Source organism: Chiroxiphia lanceolata, chromosome 5 (assembly GCF_009829145.1).
Source record: "Chiroxiphia lanceolata isolate bChiLan1 chromosome 5, bChiLan1.pri, whole genome shotgun sequence".
In the NCBI taxonomy this organism is placed as follows: domain Eukaryota; kingdom Metazoa; phylum Chordata; class Aves; order Passeriformes; family Pipridae; genus Chiroxiphia; species Chiroxiphia lanceolata.
Window position 1 is genome coordinate 10,871,164 of NC_045641.1, and position 17,421 is coordinate 10,888,584.

The 17,421-nt window shown below is 39.7% G+C and overlaps 1 protein-coding gene across 4 annotated transcripts in view; it reads left to right on the top strand.

Moving 5' to 3' along the window:
• Nucleotides 1-631: 631 nt before the first annotated feature.
• SEMA3C (semaphorin 3C) overlaps nt 632-17,421 on the top strand; it is a 114,018-nt gene continuing 97,228 nt past the window's right edge. The window contains exons 1-3 of one of the 4 annotated variants that reach the window (XM_032688437.1): nt 651-752; nt 940-1,033; nt 4,102-4,242. In XM_032688437.1, coding sequence (XP_032544328.1) covers nt 4,140-4,242 — 103 coding nt within the window. In that variant the 5' untranslated portion in view covers nt 651-752; nt 940-1,033; nt 4,102-4,139. Of the gene's footprint in view, nt 1,034-4,101; nt 4,243-17,421 lie in introns of those variants that run through there. The other 3 variants (XM_032688436.1, XM_032688439.1, XM_032688440.1) reach the window with 3 other exon arrangements.

Here is a 17,421-nt window from a genome sequence, read left to right on the forward strand (position 1 = left end):
CTAAGCACCGCTCGAATTCTCCTCTCTTACTCTTCTTTGCTCATTTTCTTTCCAAGTTTTAAATCGATTAAATAATTCTTGTGGGGGAGGGGGAGAAGACCCCTTCCGAGGGGTCTGGCTGCCACCCGGCTCGCCGCTTCCCACAGCCCAGCCTCATTCCCTCTTCACAGTGACACCTACCGGCATTCCCGGTCGCTCCCTGCAACCCTCCCAGCCCGGGGCCGCTCTGCCCCGGCCCCGCTCTGCCCCTGCCCCGCCGCCTCTCCCAGCGCTGCCCGGCGGCCCCGACCCGGAGTCCGCTCCTGCCGCCCGGGCTTTGGTGCCGTCGGGGCGCGCTGGGAGCCCCAGCACGACCCGCCCGGCGGGGCACAAACTTTCCCGGCGAGTTTCCCTGCCCGCTCCAGCGCACAGGGCGCGGATGGGGCCGGAGGCTGCTCCCGCTGAGCCGCCGGCGGGCTGCGCCCCTACCCAGCCCCCGACTGCACCGTGCCCCCCGCCGCCCTGCGCGCTGCCAGCGGCGCTGCCGCGGGCGGACGGGCCGGGCCGGGCGGCAGCCGCCGGCGCGCAGGGCGGGGTGTGGCCTCGCCATTATTTATGAGCTCCAGCCCCTATTTGCTCAGCTAATGATGCACCGGCGGCCGCCGAGCCTCGCCTCGCTAGAGCGGCGGCGGGCAGGGCAGGGCAGGGCAGCGCCTGTAACTGGAAACCAGCGCCGGCTCCGTCACCGCGCGGCAGCTCCATTCACTCCTAAGGTGCGTAATTGCGGGCAGGGGAGAAGCGCGCCCGGTGCCTTAGGAGTCCGGCTGCCAGGATTACTGTACGGAGGAGACGGGAGTACCCCTGCAACCACCGCGAAGACAGACTTTTCTTTTTATCCTTTTTTTTTTTTTCTTTTTCTTTTTTTTTTTTTAATTTATTTTTCCCTCCACAATGATCCAGGTTTGGAATTAAAATGTTCTGGTAGCGGGAGTGGAGTGTATAAACTGATAGAAACCATATAGAAATCGGTATTACTGGTGCCTCTAATAGCCGGGTAAGCATAACTTAAAGTTCTCTTTCTTTGCTGTAATAAGATGTGAAATGTCTCCGAGGGTTGATTTTTCCTGCTGTTCACAGATAGTTAAAAGCAATGTTTTCCAGATTGGCATAGTCTGTGTTTGGCAGGGATTTTTTTTTTCTCCTTTATTTCTTTTCTTTCCTCTGCTGAATGATTTTTCTTACAGGATTTAAGCGTAGGACCCAGCCTGTGGCACATGACACCTGCGCAGCACTTCATAGCAAAGCGATACTGTACTTTCCAAAAGCAATACACATGGTGCAAGCGACCTCCGTGGCAGGGAAACTTCACCACTTCACTTTAGTAGCGGTTTGTCTGTTTGTTTACGGTTGGAATAGGGTGTAAGAGCAGAAATGTAATTAGATACTGCTTTTTGTCTGTCCTGTAAGATTCTTTAAAAGTACTTTCAAGCTTTTAGGTCTGTGAGTTGTCAGCAGAGATCATGTGCACGGGACATGCTGAATATAGCATCATGACTTACTGAGATAAATTCAGAACTGGGATATAAGCCCAAAGCAAGAGTCAAACCTGCAATTCAGCTACCAGCTCTGTAAATCTCTGAAATTAAACCTATTTCCATTAGGTAACTCACATGTCAGGCACCCTGAGGTGCCTTTTTGGCACTGTATGCATATATTATTTATGTGTCTAACAGCTGGGTAGGAACCATGCTGCTCAGCATTTGAATCGTATATGTGCCTGTCACTTCTGTGTTAACGGTGAAGATCTGCAATATGAGCAATGAAATGTAGCAATGTTTCACTCCTGTAACTGATTGCACTGGAATTGGCAGGAGGCGCGAGAGTGGGAGGGAAGGAATGCTAAAAGGGGTTTCTTTCTATTATTATTTCCTACAATATTATTTAAAGGAAGGGGGAAATCTGCACACTTGTTCCTCTTTGACTTTTTATCTTTATTGCAAAGAAAGCATAGTGCTACTACTGTAAAATACTAATCCCATTGCATCTGTTAAATCATATGTTCTGTATGATTGGCTGTTTGTTTTGGCCTGACAAAGAAATTTTATCGGGATTTAATGCCACTTCTCTCTTAAAAGAGGGGTAAGTAAAAGGATATCCCATGGGCTAGTCACAAGGTTTTAAATTTAAAGCCCACAAAGCAGCATTAGTACTAGAGTTCGTGCAGCCTGTTTAAAAATTATTCTTGGCAAAAACTCTGCAACTATCGTTTTATTAGTTAACAGACCTTTAGAGATAATTTGGAACTGGACCAGAATGGATATATTTCTCCTACAGACCCGATCTGTAGCTGGCAAGTTTATGACACGGGTGTTTTTGTCAATTAGCAGAGTTGTAGAATTACTTGATCTCTGTGCATTTCTCAGTATTCCAGAGCAAATCATGAAGGGGAGTCTAGAGCGTGGGCTGCAGAGCTGTGCGGTCACTTGCATGCTCTCCATCCCACCCACAACTTTATATGAAGTCCTCATGCAGAGAGAAGCCTTTCAAAGTGATTTACAGTGAGTGTGGATCGGGAATGACAGAGGTAGTAATGAGATACGGGGCTTTTACCGCTAAGTCAGTGGTGTGGATCTGACCCAAACCGGTGGTGACCTAAAGTCATCCCTGCCTGACAGCTCATTCCTGCCGTGCCGTGGTGCTTGCAGCCAGTTCTTTAAGGACAGGTGTGAACCTTAGAGGGGCCGAATAAAGAGGCATGTAGAAATACTAGCTTCCACTGGAGGGACTGTAGTGCTAGAGGAGAGCTGAGGTAAAATGCAAGATGATTGCACAGGCAACAAATCTCTTAATGAAATAAATGTATAGCTTTTAGTGTTGCCTTCTAGCTGTAGAGGTTGTATCTTTCAAAGTGCTTCCAGTTGCCATAGAATCAAACATATCACCTGATTGATGAACTAGTAAGTGGTGTCTAGTAGAAGGGATGTTTACACCAAAAAGACAATATATATATATATATATATATATATATATAAGCAGCAAAGTAGAATGGGCCTAAAATGAGGATGTTTTTAATTCTCACCTTTGGAGCTGAGCTGACAAAGTTGTTAGGATAGGTGAAATGAAATTTGCACTTCACAATTTTTGGAGAGATGCAGTTTAGGAGCAGATATGATATCGATATGTAATATTCAGCTTCTGATGTCTGCTGGGTTTTATGGATCTGGTCCAAAGTCCATTAGAATTATTAGGAAAGTGCCATGACTCCAGTGAGCTCAAGTCCTTCCTGAGCTAAGAAAAGATGCAGAGTTTTGGACCATTTTCTGATTCTCTGAGAAGCTCAGGCTTCTCAGCAGCTAAACCCTATAAAATGAATGTAGAATCAGCAGATGTGCAGGAGGGGTAGCAGAAGTATCAAGTGTAATGCACTGTCCAGCTCTGGGATTCTTAGTGCTCTGTAGAAGTCTATGAGAGCAGGTAAGTATCCCGAAACGAGCTAGCCCAAAAAGCAAATGTTGACTAACAGTTTCAAGCATGTTGAAATACTTTTGGTTTCAATGTTTTGAAAGTCATGATGAACATAGTCAGGACTTCTTAAAAGAAGAACTAAAGGCTATTAGAGAGCTCAGCTTACTAAAAACTTAAAGTTCATTTCCAAGAACCTTTGATTTCAAATGTTAAAAGAAAACAACCAAGCAACCAATTTCCCAAACCTCCCCCTCTGAACATGAGGGAGACATGTCTAAAAATATCAGCCAGCTTTTTGTTCATGAAACTTTATCTCCTGTCCTTGCTTTGCTCTGCCTTGACATTTAGTATAATTATATTTCCAGCAGGTGAAATTGTCCTCATTTTAAATAAACTGAATCTGATGATGTAGTCTACCCTAACCGAAACTTGGGCTCTGTTGGTTCTTATGAACAGGCAGAGAGCTCCTTTTGTACCAGCGTAGAAGACTGCTGAAGAAAACCATTTTCAGACATACAGAGAAAACAGAAGTGCTGTACCTCCTTCACATCAGTTTTTATGGCTTCAGCTGGAAGAGCTTTCTAACACAGATCTTCCATGCTGTTTTTGCTCCACAAAATTGTATAAGAAGAGTAATGTAATATCTCTGTCTTTCAGGTTTTGTTTCTTGGATATTAAGTTGCAAAACTGAAGAGATGGCCTTTCTTGCAGTGCACGTGTTGATTGGGATATTTATTTACTTTAGCAGTGTAAAAGGATCTTCCCAGCCTCAAGCAAGGGTGTTCCTAACATTCAATGGTAAGAAAGAAGATAAACATTCTTAAGCAAATGTTATGATTGAACATTTTCTTCTTCTTAAGTTCAATAACTGAGTATAAACTGGCTTTTTGATCTGCGTCCACAATTATTATTTTGGTTTATGTTGCTAATGTACCTGTCAGCCTAAATTTGATGTTTTTTACCTGAAGCTACCTATAGCTATACATGCTTAATAAGACTTTCTCTTTGTTTTGACTTATTATGACTTACTAACAACCAAAGGTTCTATTTCTTATCCTTAATTTTGCTTGGGAAAGATGGTAGCATATGGCATGTAGTGGAAGCTATGAATGATTTGAGTTCCTTTCATTCAGTGCCCAACTGAGACGCTTTATACTCTGAAAATGAGGCTGCCTGAAGGTTTACCAAAATAGTTAGCCAGGCCGAGTCCTCTGAAAAAGCATCATTCATTGTGCACTTTGTACAGTGTGTAGGATGTATGTAGCATGTAGCAATCACTGATACCTGCATATTGTAAACAAGCAATCAAAATTACTATTTTCAAAAGAAAGTTGCTTTCACTTCTGAAGTTCTGAGCAGTACCTCATTGCTACAATTACCCCAGTATTACTTTTAATAGTAATTTATTCTTCTAATGTTAATCCCTGTCTTAAATGCTGATTTTAGCCACCACTTCAGAATGTATGTCTTCTTCACCTTACAGTGTCTGTTAAATTTGAGCTGAAATTTTCTGTCAGTAACTATAGGGGTGTTGACTTTCTTGAGCATTCTGCCTTTTTCGTAGAATAGCCTCTTTGAGCTATGAATGCTTGCTACTCCCTGCACCTGATGCTGTCTGCAGTAGGATGGCTTGTGTGGTTCATTAGTGTTGAGATGCCCTGCAACTGTCATGGGAATATTTTGTGTGCTCTGAACAGTCATTAAGAATCACTTTAAAAATAATCATGACTAGTAAGTATCTCAGACTGCTACTTGACACAGTGATCATAACTATGTAATCATGAGACTGAGAGACACCCAGAAGGAGACCTGCCAAGTTAGACCTTCCACAAATACCACCCAGAGACTGATCAATACAAGGTGTTGTATATTATAGAGCATAGGGCCCTAAACTGATGAGTGCAATACTTACTAGGTGTAAAATGGCATGGTTATAGTAAAAGCAATATTAGGAATTGATTCCAAGAGGGAACTGCCAAGTGAAGAAGTAGAGGTGTGAATTTCTTTTCCTTGCTTAGATAGTGTGGGTGATAACTGTTCTGGACAACTCAGCACAGAAGCAGGTTTGGCTGTGGTTGTGTGTTGCACTGCAGGTTTGCCACAGTTATGCAAAACAGGCTGATTTGGATTTCCACATCATCTGCTTGATGCCTTTAAAAGTAATGTAGGCTTCCCCTGATCTCTGGTATGACCATGAAGTAGGAAGTGTTCAGGTTTTGTGTTATTCAGCCTTGTGAATGGGAAAGAATTGTGATGAGGGGCAAATGGTTTTAACGTGGACTCAAGAGATTTGTTTTTCATCGCAGGTATCCTGCAAGTCTGAAACACTGAAGCACCCATAGGGCAAAAGACCCCAAATCTAGGGATTTAAAAAAAATACTGAATGAAAATCTTAATTCCTCCGTTCCTCTCTGGAAGGAGGTTGTCCCTCCTTCCTTTAAAAGGTGCTATGACAGCTTTATGTTGCAGTGACCCCTCAGTCTGGTGAGCTTTTGGCCCCAAGAGCCCTGCCACTCTGCTGGCCCTGGGGACGCAGCCTCACCTCACTGATTCCTGCTGTAACCCTGCTTGGCTGCCTTGGTTAGACCTGTTTCTGAAATATCATGTACAGTAGTTGACTGTCCTATATCCTTTCCTTGATTTTAAAGTGATGCTTTGCATGAGTGAAAATGAGTCTCTAGCCTTGGTGAAAGTTAAGGTAAAGTAAGTGTCACCAGAGCCTTGCAATACTATCTGATTATCCCAAAACTGGCATTTTACTTTCCCTGATACTTAACAGTCAACCTTTAAAAAAAAAAACAACGCAATCAAACCTTAAAAAACCAAACCAACCAAACAAACAACAAACAAAAAAAACCCAACAAACAAAATATTTTGAAGTCCAAAATTTTTAATGGGTCTTTTGAAGTCATAAAAGCAATTTATTCTGTGTTTTATAATATGAGAACTATGTCTGAAATAAAAATTTTTTGTATAATATGTCAACAGTAGTTTTATTTTTAAACTTGATTTCCAGATGGTAAGAAACAGCTTTCATTATGTCAGAAGAGTTTGCAGGTTGTTATGTATAACAAGGTAATGGCCCCACCTGTAATATGAACTTATGTTCTATAAATCTGTTCATTTACATGAATACTGGTAAAAGAGAAAAAGGTGAAACTTTGTGTTAATCTCTAGCAAAGTGTGATAACACGCTTTCTTCATAAGCTGCTTCATAGCGTATTGTTTTTAAGTCATGTAGGAATATCAAGTTATTGGCCGTCTCCTTGCCCTGAGAAGCTGTCAGTTTTTATGGAGAATTGTCACTCTTTTAAAGTGCATCATTTGAAAATAAAACTATAATTAGGTCTCCTTATGTTTTAAATGACATTAGACAATAAAGACAAGTCATTCAAGCTTAGGATACTTACATGATATTTTTCAAGTTCTGAATTGGATTTGGCTTGGTGTCTACAATTACATTACATAAGTTTTGGGGGTAGAATGCATACAGGAGGAGAAAATGAGTGATGCTTTTCAAAGCTAACCTGCTCCTTCAGGATCAAGTCAATTGAGCTTATTCACACTGCAGCATTTCTCATGGGAAAATCCAGCAAGTATCTTGACCTATTCTGTTTTTCATCAGGAAAGATAAAAATGCGAATCATTTGAATCATGGGCTGCTTTTCTCTTTGCCATCAACTTCATTAAGAATCAAATGTAATTAAAAAGTACGCCTGGGTAATACCTCAAGAGCCTGATAATGGGGATTTTGCAATTAACTTCAATGGATGAAGGACTGCAACCCTAACTTCTATTTTTGAAATCAAAAGCCTGGCCCCTTGTCTAATTAAAATGTAGTTCATGACTTAGCTGAGATTGTTAACTGTGCGTATGACGTGAGTGTGGAACTTATTGCTGTCTGCACCCTGAGTGCCTTGAAAATTGCAGCGCTGTACAGAACCCTGAGGCCTGATTTCTATTGCTTTGCACCTTGTATAGGCATTTACTCAGCTGAAAGAAAAGGTCAGGCTGGAGCTGAACTGCTTGCCGTGCACAGGTATACATGGTTATAGACAGCACTGGGCCTGCAGAGAGTCAGGCAAAGGGGCTCTCAGTTTGCCTGGAGTAATTTGACGTGACCCAGTTGTCCTGTTCAACGGTGATGGTTCAAACCATCAATATTTGTACAGCATCTGCACTTGCAGAGCCACTGCAGTTGAAGAAGAAAGATGGCTCCAGCTTTTTCTGATTCTGAAATTGCAAAGGTGTGAAGCCTGTGGTGCGACAGCTGCAGCAGTGCTGGGGAATCATCTGCTGTGTTGCTGTGGAGGATGCAGGTGTGAGGGAACCTGGGATGGGGGAAGTAAAGGATTCAGCATGTCACCCTACGCCTTTGGTGTACTATTCTCCCTCCTCCCAGCTCTTCTGGCTCCTTGTCCTTGGAATAGATCTTTCTTAATCTACTTAAATCGCTGATCATAATTAAAGCACCATAGTTTATTTTCTCTCCATAGCAAAAGACTTACCTTATCTGTTTATGAACTATCAAGTATAATGCCTGCAGTTTCTCAAACTATGTGCATTCCTCTTTCTTACTGCATGTTCCCGAGCAGATAATTGGGAGCTGTATCGTTCAGTCTTTACAGGGGAAAAAGCTTTCTCAAATCAGTGGGAGTATTATCAGAATCAGGAAGGAGTTATTAGACCCCAGGTTAGTGTTTGAATTTGTTTCATACCATCTCAAATTTATTTTTGGATTATTGCAACCCTAAAATGTCAGGCTGTACCATTTTAACATAAAATTCTGAATTAATAAAAGCAGATTTAGTACTTATTTTTTAAAATACACTCGAACAAACCTTCTTTGAGATTCAAATTTTTATGGTGATGCACAACCAAGTGATAATTTCACAATCTATTGGGAACATTTAATGCATTCCTACCTCAAATATCTGGTCTGGCAGATATTTCCCATGCAGACTCTTCCATTGTCTCCCGTGAAAATTCCATATGAGAAGTGGATCAAGGCTAATTTGCAGACAGTTTTGTTCCTCTCTTTGTCATAAAATTACTAGAACACGTAAAGGACTTTTAAGAAAGTATCAGTCAGCTTCATTAATGACAATTAAAAAGCATAAAATGTCACCAGAGCAACAGCAGCACTTATTCAACTGTCAACATATTTTAAAAGATTTAATGCAACCCCTGTGGTTACCCTCAAGGAAAAATAAAGGAGCTGAGAACCATTTTCTTTGAGCTCTTGAGCAACAGCAGTACAACTTGTTTTTAAACAATCCCTCATTGTAATGTTAATGTTACCACAGTTAATAAAAAGTTCATTTATTATTTGAGGGACTTTGTGCTGACGACAGTCTAGTAGGCAAAGGTTTATGCTCAAATAGTTGATTGGATCTTTTTTAGTGTCCATAGAATGAAAGCTGCTTGCAAAATGAAGTAGAAGCAAAGCAAAAAAAAATAGAGAAAGAGGAAGAAGAGATCCATTGTTTTATTTTTGTTTAAATGCAAAACTCATCTTGAATGTTCATACAGTTGCCTAATTTTCAGCAAATTGGGTCATATTTTCTCAAATTTAACTGATTTATGGCTTTCACAGCTTCGTGGATTTAAATAATGCTAATTTATAAAGCATTGAACATCAACCATGTGTTAACATTTCCAATTTAATTGTCTCTCACTGGAAATCTAAAAACTTAATACTTTCAACTAAAAATACAATTCTTTTTATCTTTAGTAGTGAAGATGGTATTTTTACCCTTGGTCATAAAACCAGAGAATATTAAGGGGCTGCAATGGCCCTTAAAGGTCATATAGTTGCAATTCCTCAGCCGTACCATGAGTGGAGAGATCTCCCACTAGACCAGGTTGCTCAGAGCCCCATCCAGCGTGACTTTGAACACTGCCAGGGTTGGGGCATCCACAGCCTGTGTGGACAACCTGTTCCAGTGTCTCACTACCCTCACAGTAAACAATTTCTTCCTAATATCTAACATAAATTTCCCCTCTTTCAATGTGTATTGATTATTCCTTGTCCTATCACTACAGTTCTTTCCAGCTTCTTTCCAGCTTCCCTGTAGGCCCCCTTCAGATACTGGGAGGTTGCTATGAGGTCTCTATACAACCTTCTCTTCTCCAGGCTGAACAGCCCCAAATTTCTCAGCCTGTCTTCGTAAGGGAGGTGCTCCATTCCTCTTTTCAGCTTTTTAATCCTCCTCTGGGCTTGTTCCAACAGTTCAATGTCCTTATGTTGGGGACACCAGAAATGTAGAGGCCCAGACGGGACCTCTAATTGCCAACTGTGGTTGTTCCTAAAAACAAATGCCTAATTTACAAATTATAGTCTTTTACAAATTGTAGTATTTGGGGACAATTTTTAGACTTTTATCTTTTCTGTATATTTCTTTCATTACTTTGTTGTTTATTCTTCTTTTTTTTTCTCTGTTGTTGAAATAAACAGAGGCTTAGTGCAATAAATCTTACTAAATCTTACTTCTACAGAAGTTGAATTGCTTGAACAGGCTGTGAGTTAAATGTAAAAACAAAGCAACAAAAAAAAAAAATCAAGCATTTTAAAGGAAGCATTATGTAGAAATGTCAGTATTCTTTCTGCAGTTCCATGAGTAGACATCCCACGTGCCAAATGACATTGAATCTACTTATTTTCACACTCTTATTCGGTGGCAGTGTCACTGAGTTAGCTTCACTGTCATTATTGTTGACATAAGTGTACAGGAAAGGAGAATTTAATGTATTCTTTCTGTATTTAGTTAAATTGTGCCGTGTAATTTAACTTCGGTTATGAAAATGATCAGGCAATAAAGCTTAAGTCACAGGGTCCAGTTCTGTGTTTGTTCTCCACAGTTAGTATAAGAGGTATCCTCATGGGAAAGCACAAATAAGTACATGTCTTCAAGGTGGTTAATTATCAGGCAACAAATTTATGGGAAAACCCTACAAATTTAATCCTTCTCTTCGATGAAGAACTCGTCCAAGTTTGATAAAATTTGAGAAGAATTGTTTGTTTCTTGCATGATAATAAGTAGATCTCCTATCTAACAGATGACTTACATCTTTTTGTTCCCCAACTCAGTCAATTTGTCCTGTATCTGAACCAGCTCATGGTTGGTTGGTTTGTTGTTGTTTTTTATTTTGGTATGGAAAAATCAAACTTTATCTGAGAACATTTTGACAGATTCTACACATCTTGGCACTCTCTGCTTCTCACAGAAGAAAGCAGCTTGTCTTGGCCAATTCCACTGCTCTGACATTACAAGTCTTCCCTGTGTTGCCTGTCCAAGGCAAATGCTGAAGTCCCTATGTAGGCAGTTACATTGTCATTATTGTACAACACATCTTCTTTTTATGTTTAAAAAAACGTGATGAGAGAAAAATGGCACAGACATTTCTAATATCCCGTCTTTTTCAGGATTGTTCTGGTACCAGTAACAAGAGCTCCTCTGTGAGCCCTTTCCATACTGGATGAGCTCACAGTGCATTTTGATATGTGGTGCTGCACAAGCCTTTTTGTGTTATCAGATGTAATTAGTGACGTGACTCACAATAATTACTCATTTTATTGAAGTGCGTTGACTGAAATCCTGCCATGAATAAATACATAGACCAAGAAACTTACCCTGTCATTTGAACTGACTCTTTCCTCAACATGTGTATTTTGTACTTTTTGCTGCTGACTTTTCAGTGTTCTTAAGAACACTCCTTGTAAAAAGACAGGCATTGTTTCTCAGGGAAAGGACTATGCCTTAGGAATGCTGTTTACTGATTCACAGTGCACCTTCTCTCTTGTCTTATTTTATGTCTAGATGGCAGGGGCTCAGCAAGACAGCAGGTTAAAAGAAGGCTGTATGTTTTCCCCTGTTTATTTAATTAGAGAGTTGGGGTTTCAGGGATGCAACTGAGTGCTATATTACCTGTGTGAATCAGGGTGATGTTGAATGTCCTATCTTACTGTTAAGTGTGCCAATTCTTGTTTGGGTAAAGTTAGTGGAGGTGTTGTTTCCTGTTCCTTTGTACAGCAGTATTTGGGATATTTGCAACTGCTCAGATTATAGATAGATTTTTTTTTTTTAGAAACACAGTACAAATAGTTTTAACTAATAATTTTAGAATGCTTATCTTACATTCCAAGACTGCATTTTGAAGATGTCCTGCTGCCATCTTATATCTTATCTACAAGAAACTGTAGTCCGTGGTATTTCATCGTTATCAGAAAAAAGAGAAAAAATTTCTGAAACTCTCCATCCAACCACCTCAATAGAAAACATCTCTGGAACAGCACTTCACTAATACACAACTATAGTGAGTTCTATCAGGGAGTCCCAAGAAACACAGGCTCTATTAGGAACTCTGTGTTGTTAGGGAGAGAAAGCGAATTTCAGATCTGGTGTATGAATGCCCACAAATCACCATGAGCTTAGAGACTGGTCTGTGAGCACCTTTCAGGGCTGAGCTCTTAATTTTTAATTTGGCCACCATCTCCCAAATGTTATATGACATTTTAATGAGATTGATAATTCTGGGGAAGGAAGAATGGTTTAGATTTTTTGCTCTTTTGGTGGGTGTTTTTTTAATTTTTATTTGGGGGCTGTAAGTAAACACTTCTTATAAAATACACCCTCTTTTTATGAGAAGATTTTACTTCCAGTAAAAATTTCAAATGCAAATACGATTCTGTGAAATGCAACATTTAGTAAAATTCAGAAGTCTGGGAATTAATACCCAGACTTTCAAACAGTTCTGCTTAATTTTACTCATTGCTCTGGAAATAAATTATTGCCTCACCAAAATTATCTTCTAGAGTATGGATGAGAAGACATTACAATCAGCTCGGACTGCCAAGTTGCTTAATGGAAAAAAAATGTGTGTTGGCAGTTACTTTTATTTAAAAAAAAAACTAGCCCAAAAGTCAGCTGAACCCAAATTCTTTTAGTTATAGGCACTGCTTTCAGCCATTAAACAGGTCAGACTGGCATTCCAAAATTAAAGTAAAAAATTGTTTTAGAATTACATGGCGAATGTGTAATGGATTAAAATTCACTTTCAACTATCTATCAACTCAACTATGGTCTCCTTTTAGAATTTCCTTTGCAATTTCACAGTTCCTATATTGCTTTGAAACGCAACTGAAAAACACAGGGTCTAGTAAATCCTTCCCTGAGAGTAATAGGCTTTCTCAGTCACCTGTTCTCACGATCATTTGTTGTTTTTTCTAAGATTTTTTTCTTCTCTTGCTTAATACCATTTCTCTTTACCATTCTTAATGAAAAATATGTTTACTTTTAAAAGCTGTGAGTTATGCAGAATAAATCAATTTATCTCAGCTAAGAATCAATTAAATTGGGAAAACATTTGTCTTCTTTTAACATCTTTGTAAATCAGGCTATATCTCTCAGTCTCCCAGCTTAAAGGAGCTGCAGAGTTTAATTTACAGGGAGGATAAGGGAAATATGCAAGGCAAGTGTCTGATAATTCATTTCAGTGGCTCGGAATGGCGAGGTTTGTTTTTTTTCCTTCTTGTGAATGCAAAGTTTTGAACAGCAGAAGGAGATGATAAGCATCGTGGTATATATGGACACCACAATTGTAATAGGAAGTAGGGAGGGAAAGATGGTTAACAGTAGATGTATTTATAATGCTGCAATAATTTATTTTTAATGCAAAAAGGTGTGTGTTCAAAACACTGTGTCAGAGGTACATCAGTATGTAAACTCGCATTTTCTGTTCGTTGATACTGAACATTTTACTAGGTGTGAACCTAACACTGATACAGAAACTCCTTGAAAATAGCTACTGATCCACTGAAAGTGGATTTTCCTTATCCTCTGAGATATCCACTGAGTCATAACCAGCCAGGGAAAAAACCACTGTGTTTTCCTTGGGGCCAACACTATCGCACACTTCTTTGGCCTTTCTGGTGCGTAACAATGGCACAGGATACACATCATAACACATCTAGTTTTTATAGTTCTTAGAAATTCCTCCTTGTCTGGAGTAACCAGCCTGCATGCCTCTCTTTGCAGTTCTCTGAGATAGTCTCTGTGTTAGTATGTTGAGTGCTCTTACAAGGCACAATATCAAATTAGTACACAAAAGTGTGAGCACTTGCATTGTCAGAATGGCACTCTCTGTTTTTTTAATATCAACCAATTAAGATGTTATTTTCAAGGAGAGGCTTGGCATTTTTTCAAAAATTTACTTCTTGAGGCCTGAAAAGGATTTAGTTGGCATGTAGAAATGATCCCAGGCTTAGACTTTTCGATGGCTTCAACGTGAACGCAGCTGGAATTTTTTAAGCTGATTTCAGTAAAAACCCACTTCCTGCCACTGTTGAAAATAATGCACTATAATTTTATTGTATTTTTTTTCCTAAAGCAGACAAACCTACAGCAAAGACAAAAGAGTTTAAAGCCCACATAAGGTGTTTTATTGTGGTTTGCATTAGGGAATTAAAGCTGTGCATATATGCCTGTAAAGCTATTACCTCTGATTTAATAACTTATCATGTTTCTAGCTTTGGTAAGTCCCTTTAAAATGAGAAGGTTGTCAGCCATTCATTTCTCCAGTAGAAGCACTTTTTTATTTATGGATGCTTGGGAATGTAAGACTTTTTCAAATAAAATTTTCAGAAGTATAGTAGGAATAAAGAGTCATTTGCCAGTGATTTTTATTTCATTGAATGTTCCTTCAACCTCCCTCTGTATTATTTCCTGATCTCAGGTAAACATGTTCCTAAGTTCACACCAACAGCTGAAAAAGTGTGTCCTTAAAAACTAAACTGCATAAAATTGCAAAAAAATAATTTGAAACTTTCAGATGTAGTCAGATATATTACTATCTGTGCTAGTAGTGCTCAGAAAGTGAATCTAGAAGACTTACAAACTTGGCCAGCATAGTTTGGCCCACCAGCCAGGTCTATCCAGCAAACCACAGACTTGTATCTGGTCCCATTTTTTGCTTCGAGACATGGGAGAATCTGCTTGCACAGTTTGTACTTCCTTAGCTGATGAATTCTTCCTCCCCAGCACCCAGAAGATGAGCAGTGGGTTCATGAAGCACTGGCATGGCATTTACAGAAGAAAAAGAACATGAGTCTTTCTTCATTTTTGTGTATATTTGCCCCTGGATGGGTTAGAGCAGGCGCTGGGGGAGAGAGGCAAGCACAGGAATTCAACATCTCCCCAGCATCTGGGAAGAACAGACCACCCTGATGCAGGGGCTCTGAAGAGGGTTTTGTAGAGGAAGGTTGTGCCAGCTGAATCAATACTGGGGCAGGTTTCATACCTACTGTGGTAATTTAGATGTATTGGGGGGGGCAATCAAATAGAATTGTTAAAACAAACAAACAAACCAGTAAATCTTTCTGGAGTTGATTTTTTTTTTTTTTGCATATACAGGAATCTGCCTCAAATGATGACTTAATTTCCATTTGCTATTTAAAAAAAAAAAATTATTCCAGATTCTCAGGGTGCCATTGCCAAAGAAATTTCCTTCATAAAAACACTCCAGATACATGCAGCACTGAAGTACAGTGATGAAATCCCTCTCCATTACTATTAGTATTATATTTGTGCTTCAATTCAGTGCATTTTTATTGGTATGGTGTTGGTATTAGTATTGGTACTCTGGGCAAGCATGGAATGCTGCTTATGAGGCAGCCTGTGCTTCTCCTTGTATCCTTAGTTCCTCTCTTATCTTGTCCTTAAAGAGGTGAAAGAATTCTGCCTGGTCTTGTCCAAGAGGCAAGCAGCTGAGTTTATTCTTTTCAGTCTGTGTGGTGACTGTGAAGGACCTTTGCTTTAAGGTTATTGTCTTTTACACAAGGGTACAATGGCATTGGAAGGGGTTTATTGCTTGCTTTTGGCTGTTGAAGGCATCCCTAGGCAGCTGGAAATCCCTTTCAGATTGGGTTGGATGTGAGAGAAAACATGTAACATCTAAGATCAACTAAACTTGAGATTGTAACATCAATAAACCACAGCACTCTGAATAAACAAGGTGGCCGCTCACTGTTTACTGTTCCTTTTGCTTATTTTTCCAACCCTGTGTCTGTGATAGCCCCAACCTGTTTGCTGAGCAGTTTAAAATGACTTTTTTTCAAAATAAGTCTGACTTTTAGTTGATAGGGATAAGTGTATGTGGAAATGTGTCAGAGTGAATTAGCAGCTTGTGGGACATTTTTTCTCTAAAAGGCTCTTTCAGGAAAGCAACTGTTCATCAGTGGAGAGTGAGAGGGTGGCACAGGAGGCACTAAGAGGCAAGAGATTATAATCTTGTAGAGATTATTCACAGGCACAAGATTCTGCACCCCAGCTCACGCAGTATGAGAATATTCAGCCTTAATATCTGCTCCAGAGGTAATCTTCAGTTCCTTTGAAGCTGATTTCAAATCTGATATCAGATCTTCTCATATTGGAGAAAGTCCATATGTATTCTCTTTAGGGTCATTTAGGAGGCAAAATACTGCTTTCTTTATACAAGAATGGAGCATGGTTCTGGCCTACTGTGTCATTTATATGTTAAAATTTTCTACAGCTGTGCCAATTCATTTGTTTTGATTTGTGGAGATGAAAGATTTGGAAAAGAGATTGCTGTGACCGGTTTTGGACCCTGCCAGCATAACAGGTTCTGGCAAAATAGAGGAACCCCAGTGAAGGGCCACCAGGCGGTTATGGGTGTTGGAGCATGTGGTAAACAAGGAAATGATGACAGCCAAGTTTCTTCTCGTGGCTGTCTGATGGGGAGAGTCAGACTCGTCTAGCAGTGCACAGTGACATCTGTTTAGATACTAGGACTTTTTTTACTTCTTCTTCTTTTTTTTCTCTTTTGGTTGGTTTGTTAGTTGGTTGATTGGTTGGTTTGGTTTGGTTTGGTTTTTAATTATAAGCATAGTGAGACATCGGAACAGTTGTGTAAGGAGGCAGCAGACTCTCCACTGGTATATGAAACTCAGCTAGATGAGGTCGTGTGCTCACTTCAGTAGGTAGTCCTGTTTTGAGCGGGATTTTGGCTGGCACAACCTTCAGATGTCATTTCCAACCTGCATGTTTTGTGGTTCTGTGTTTTTATCAGTATCAGCAGGTGTGAGTCTTAAGGCGTTGGTATCTGTGTTGGCAGTGTTTGCAGCACAGCTTATCTATTAAAGCAGCTCTGAAGAAGAAAGTTAGCTTTTCTCAAAAAGGTCAAGAAATCTGACCCAAATGACCTGGCAGCCTGTGTCCACAATGGAGGCTATAAACACTCAACATCAGGAATTTTTATTTAGATGCTTACTGCAAATTATTATGCCTGAAGTGTGGGTTTCCAAGATTGAAACCTTGCATGTCGTGTAAATTGTTTTTTTACAGTTTAATACAATAGATTTCCCTGGTGTGGAAGAGAAAGACATGAGTCTGTCTGTATTTGCACAGTAAAATATAACAATTCCTCTTCTAAAGAATGGCAGAAATCCTAGATATGCAGCATTAAATAAAATTATATGAAAGCAATGTCAGATCATTCTGCCTATGTTTTCCGTACATAATCTCCTTTGTTCTCTTGTTTGAGAAAAAGAGATTGCCTTCTTGTTAAATCAGTACACGTTATGATGGAGTGTGCATTATGTAACTAAATTTACAGGTGCATAATTTATATGTTTAGTTTTGAAATTCTACTGAACTCCTTTATTACCAGGTCAGAAGAAAGGTTAAATTATATTAGTAACATTGACCAAATTTCACAGTATGCATTTGGTCTCACAACAGGTATTAGAACTTGTTCTGGTTCTGGTTTATTTTTGAAGTTTGTATCTGTACATATGTGTAATGTTGCATAGAGCAGATAAAGCAGACTTCTACAGTACATGCTGTGTTTGGGGAGGTATATGTGTCTACTTCTGGGCAAGCTTTATGTTATCTGATGTATGACAGTTGTCTAGCAAAAAATGTTTGCAAAAATAATTCTAAAATGGAAAATCCAGAGTAA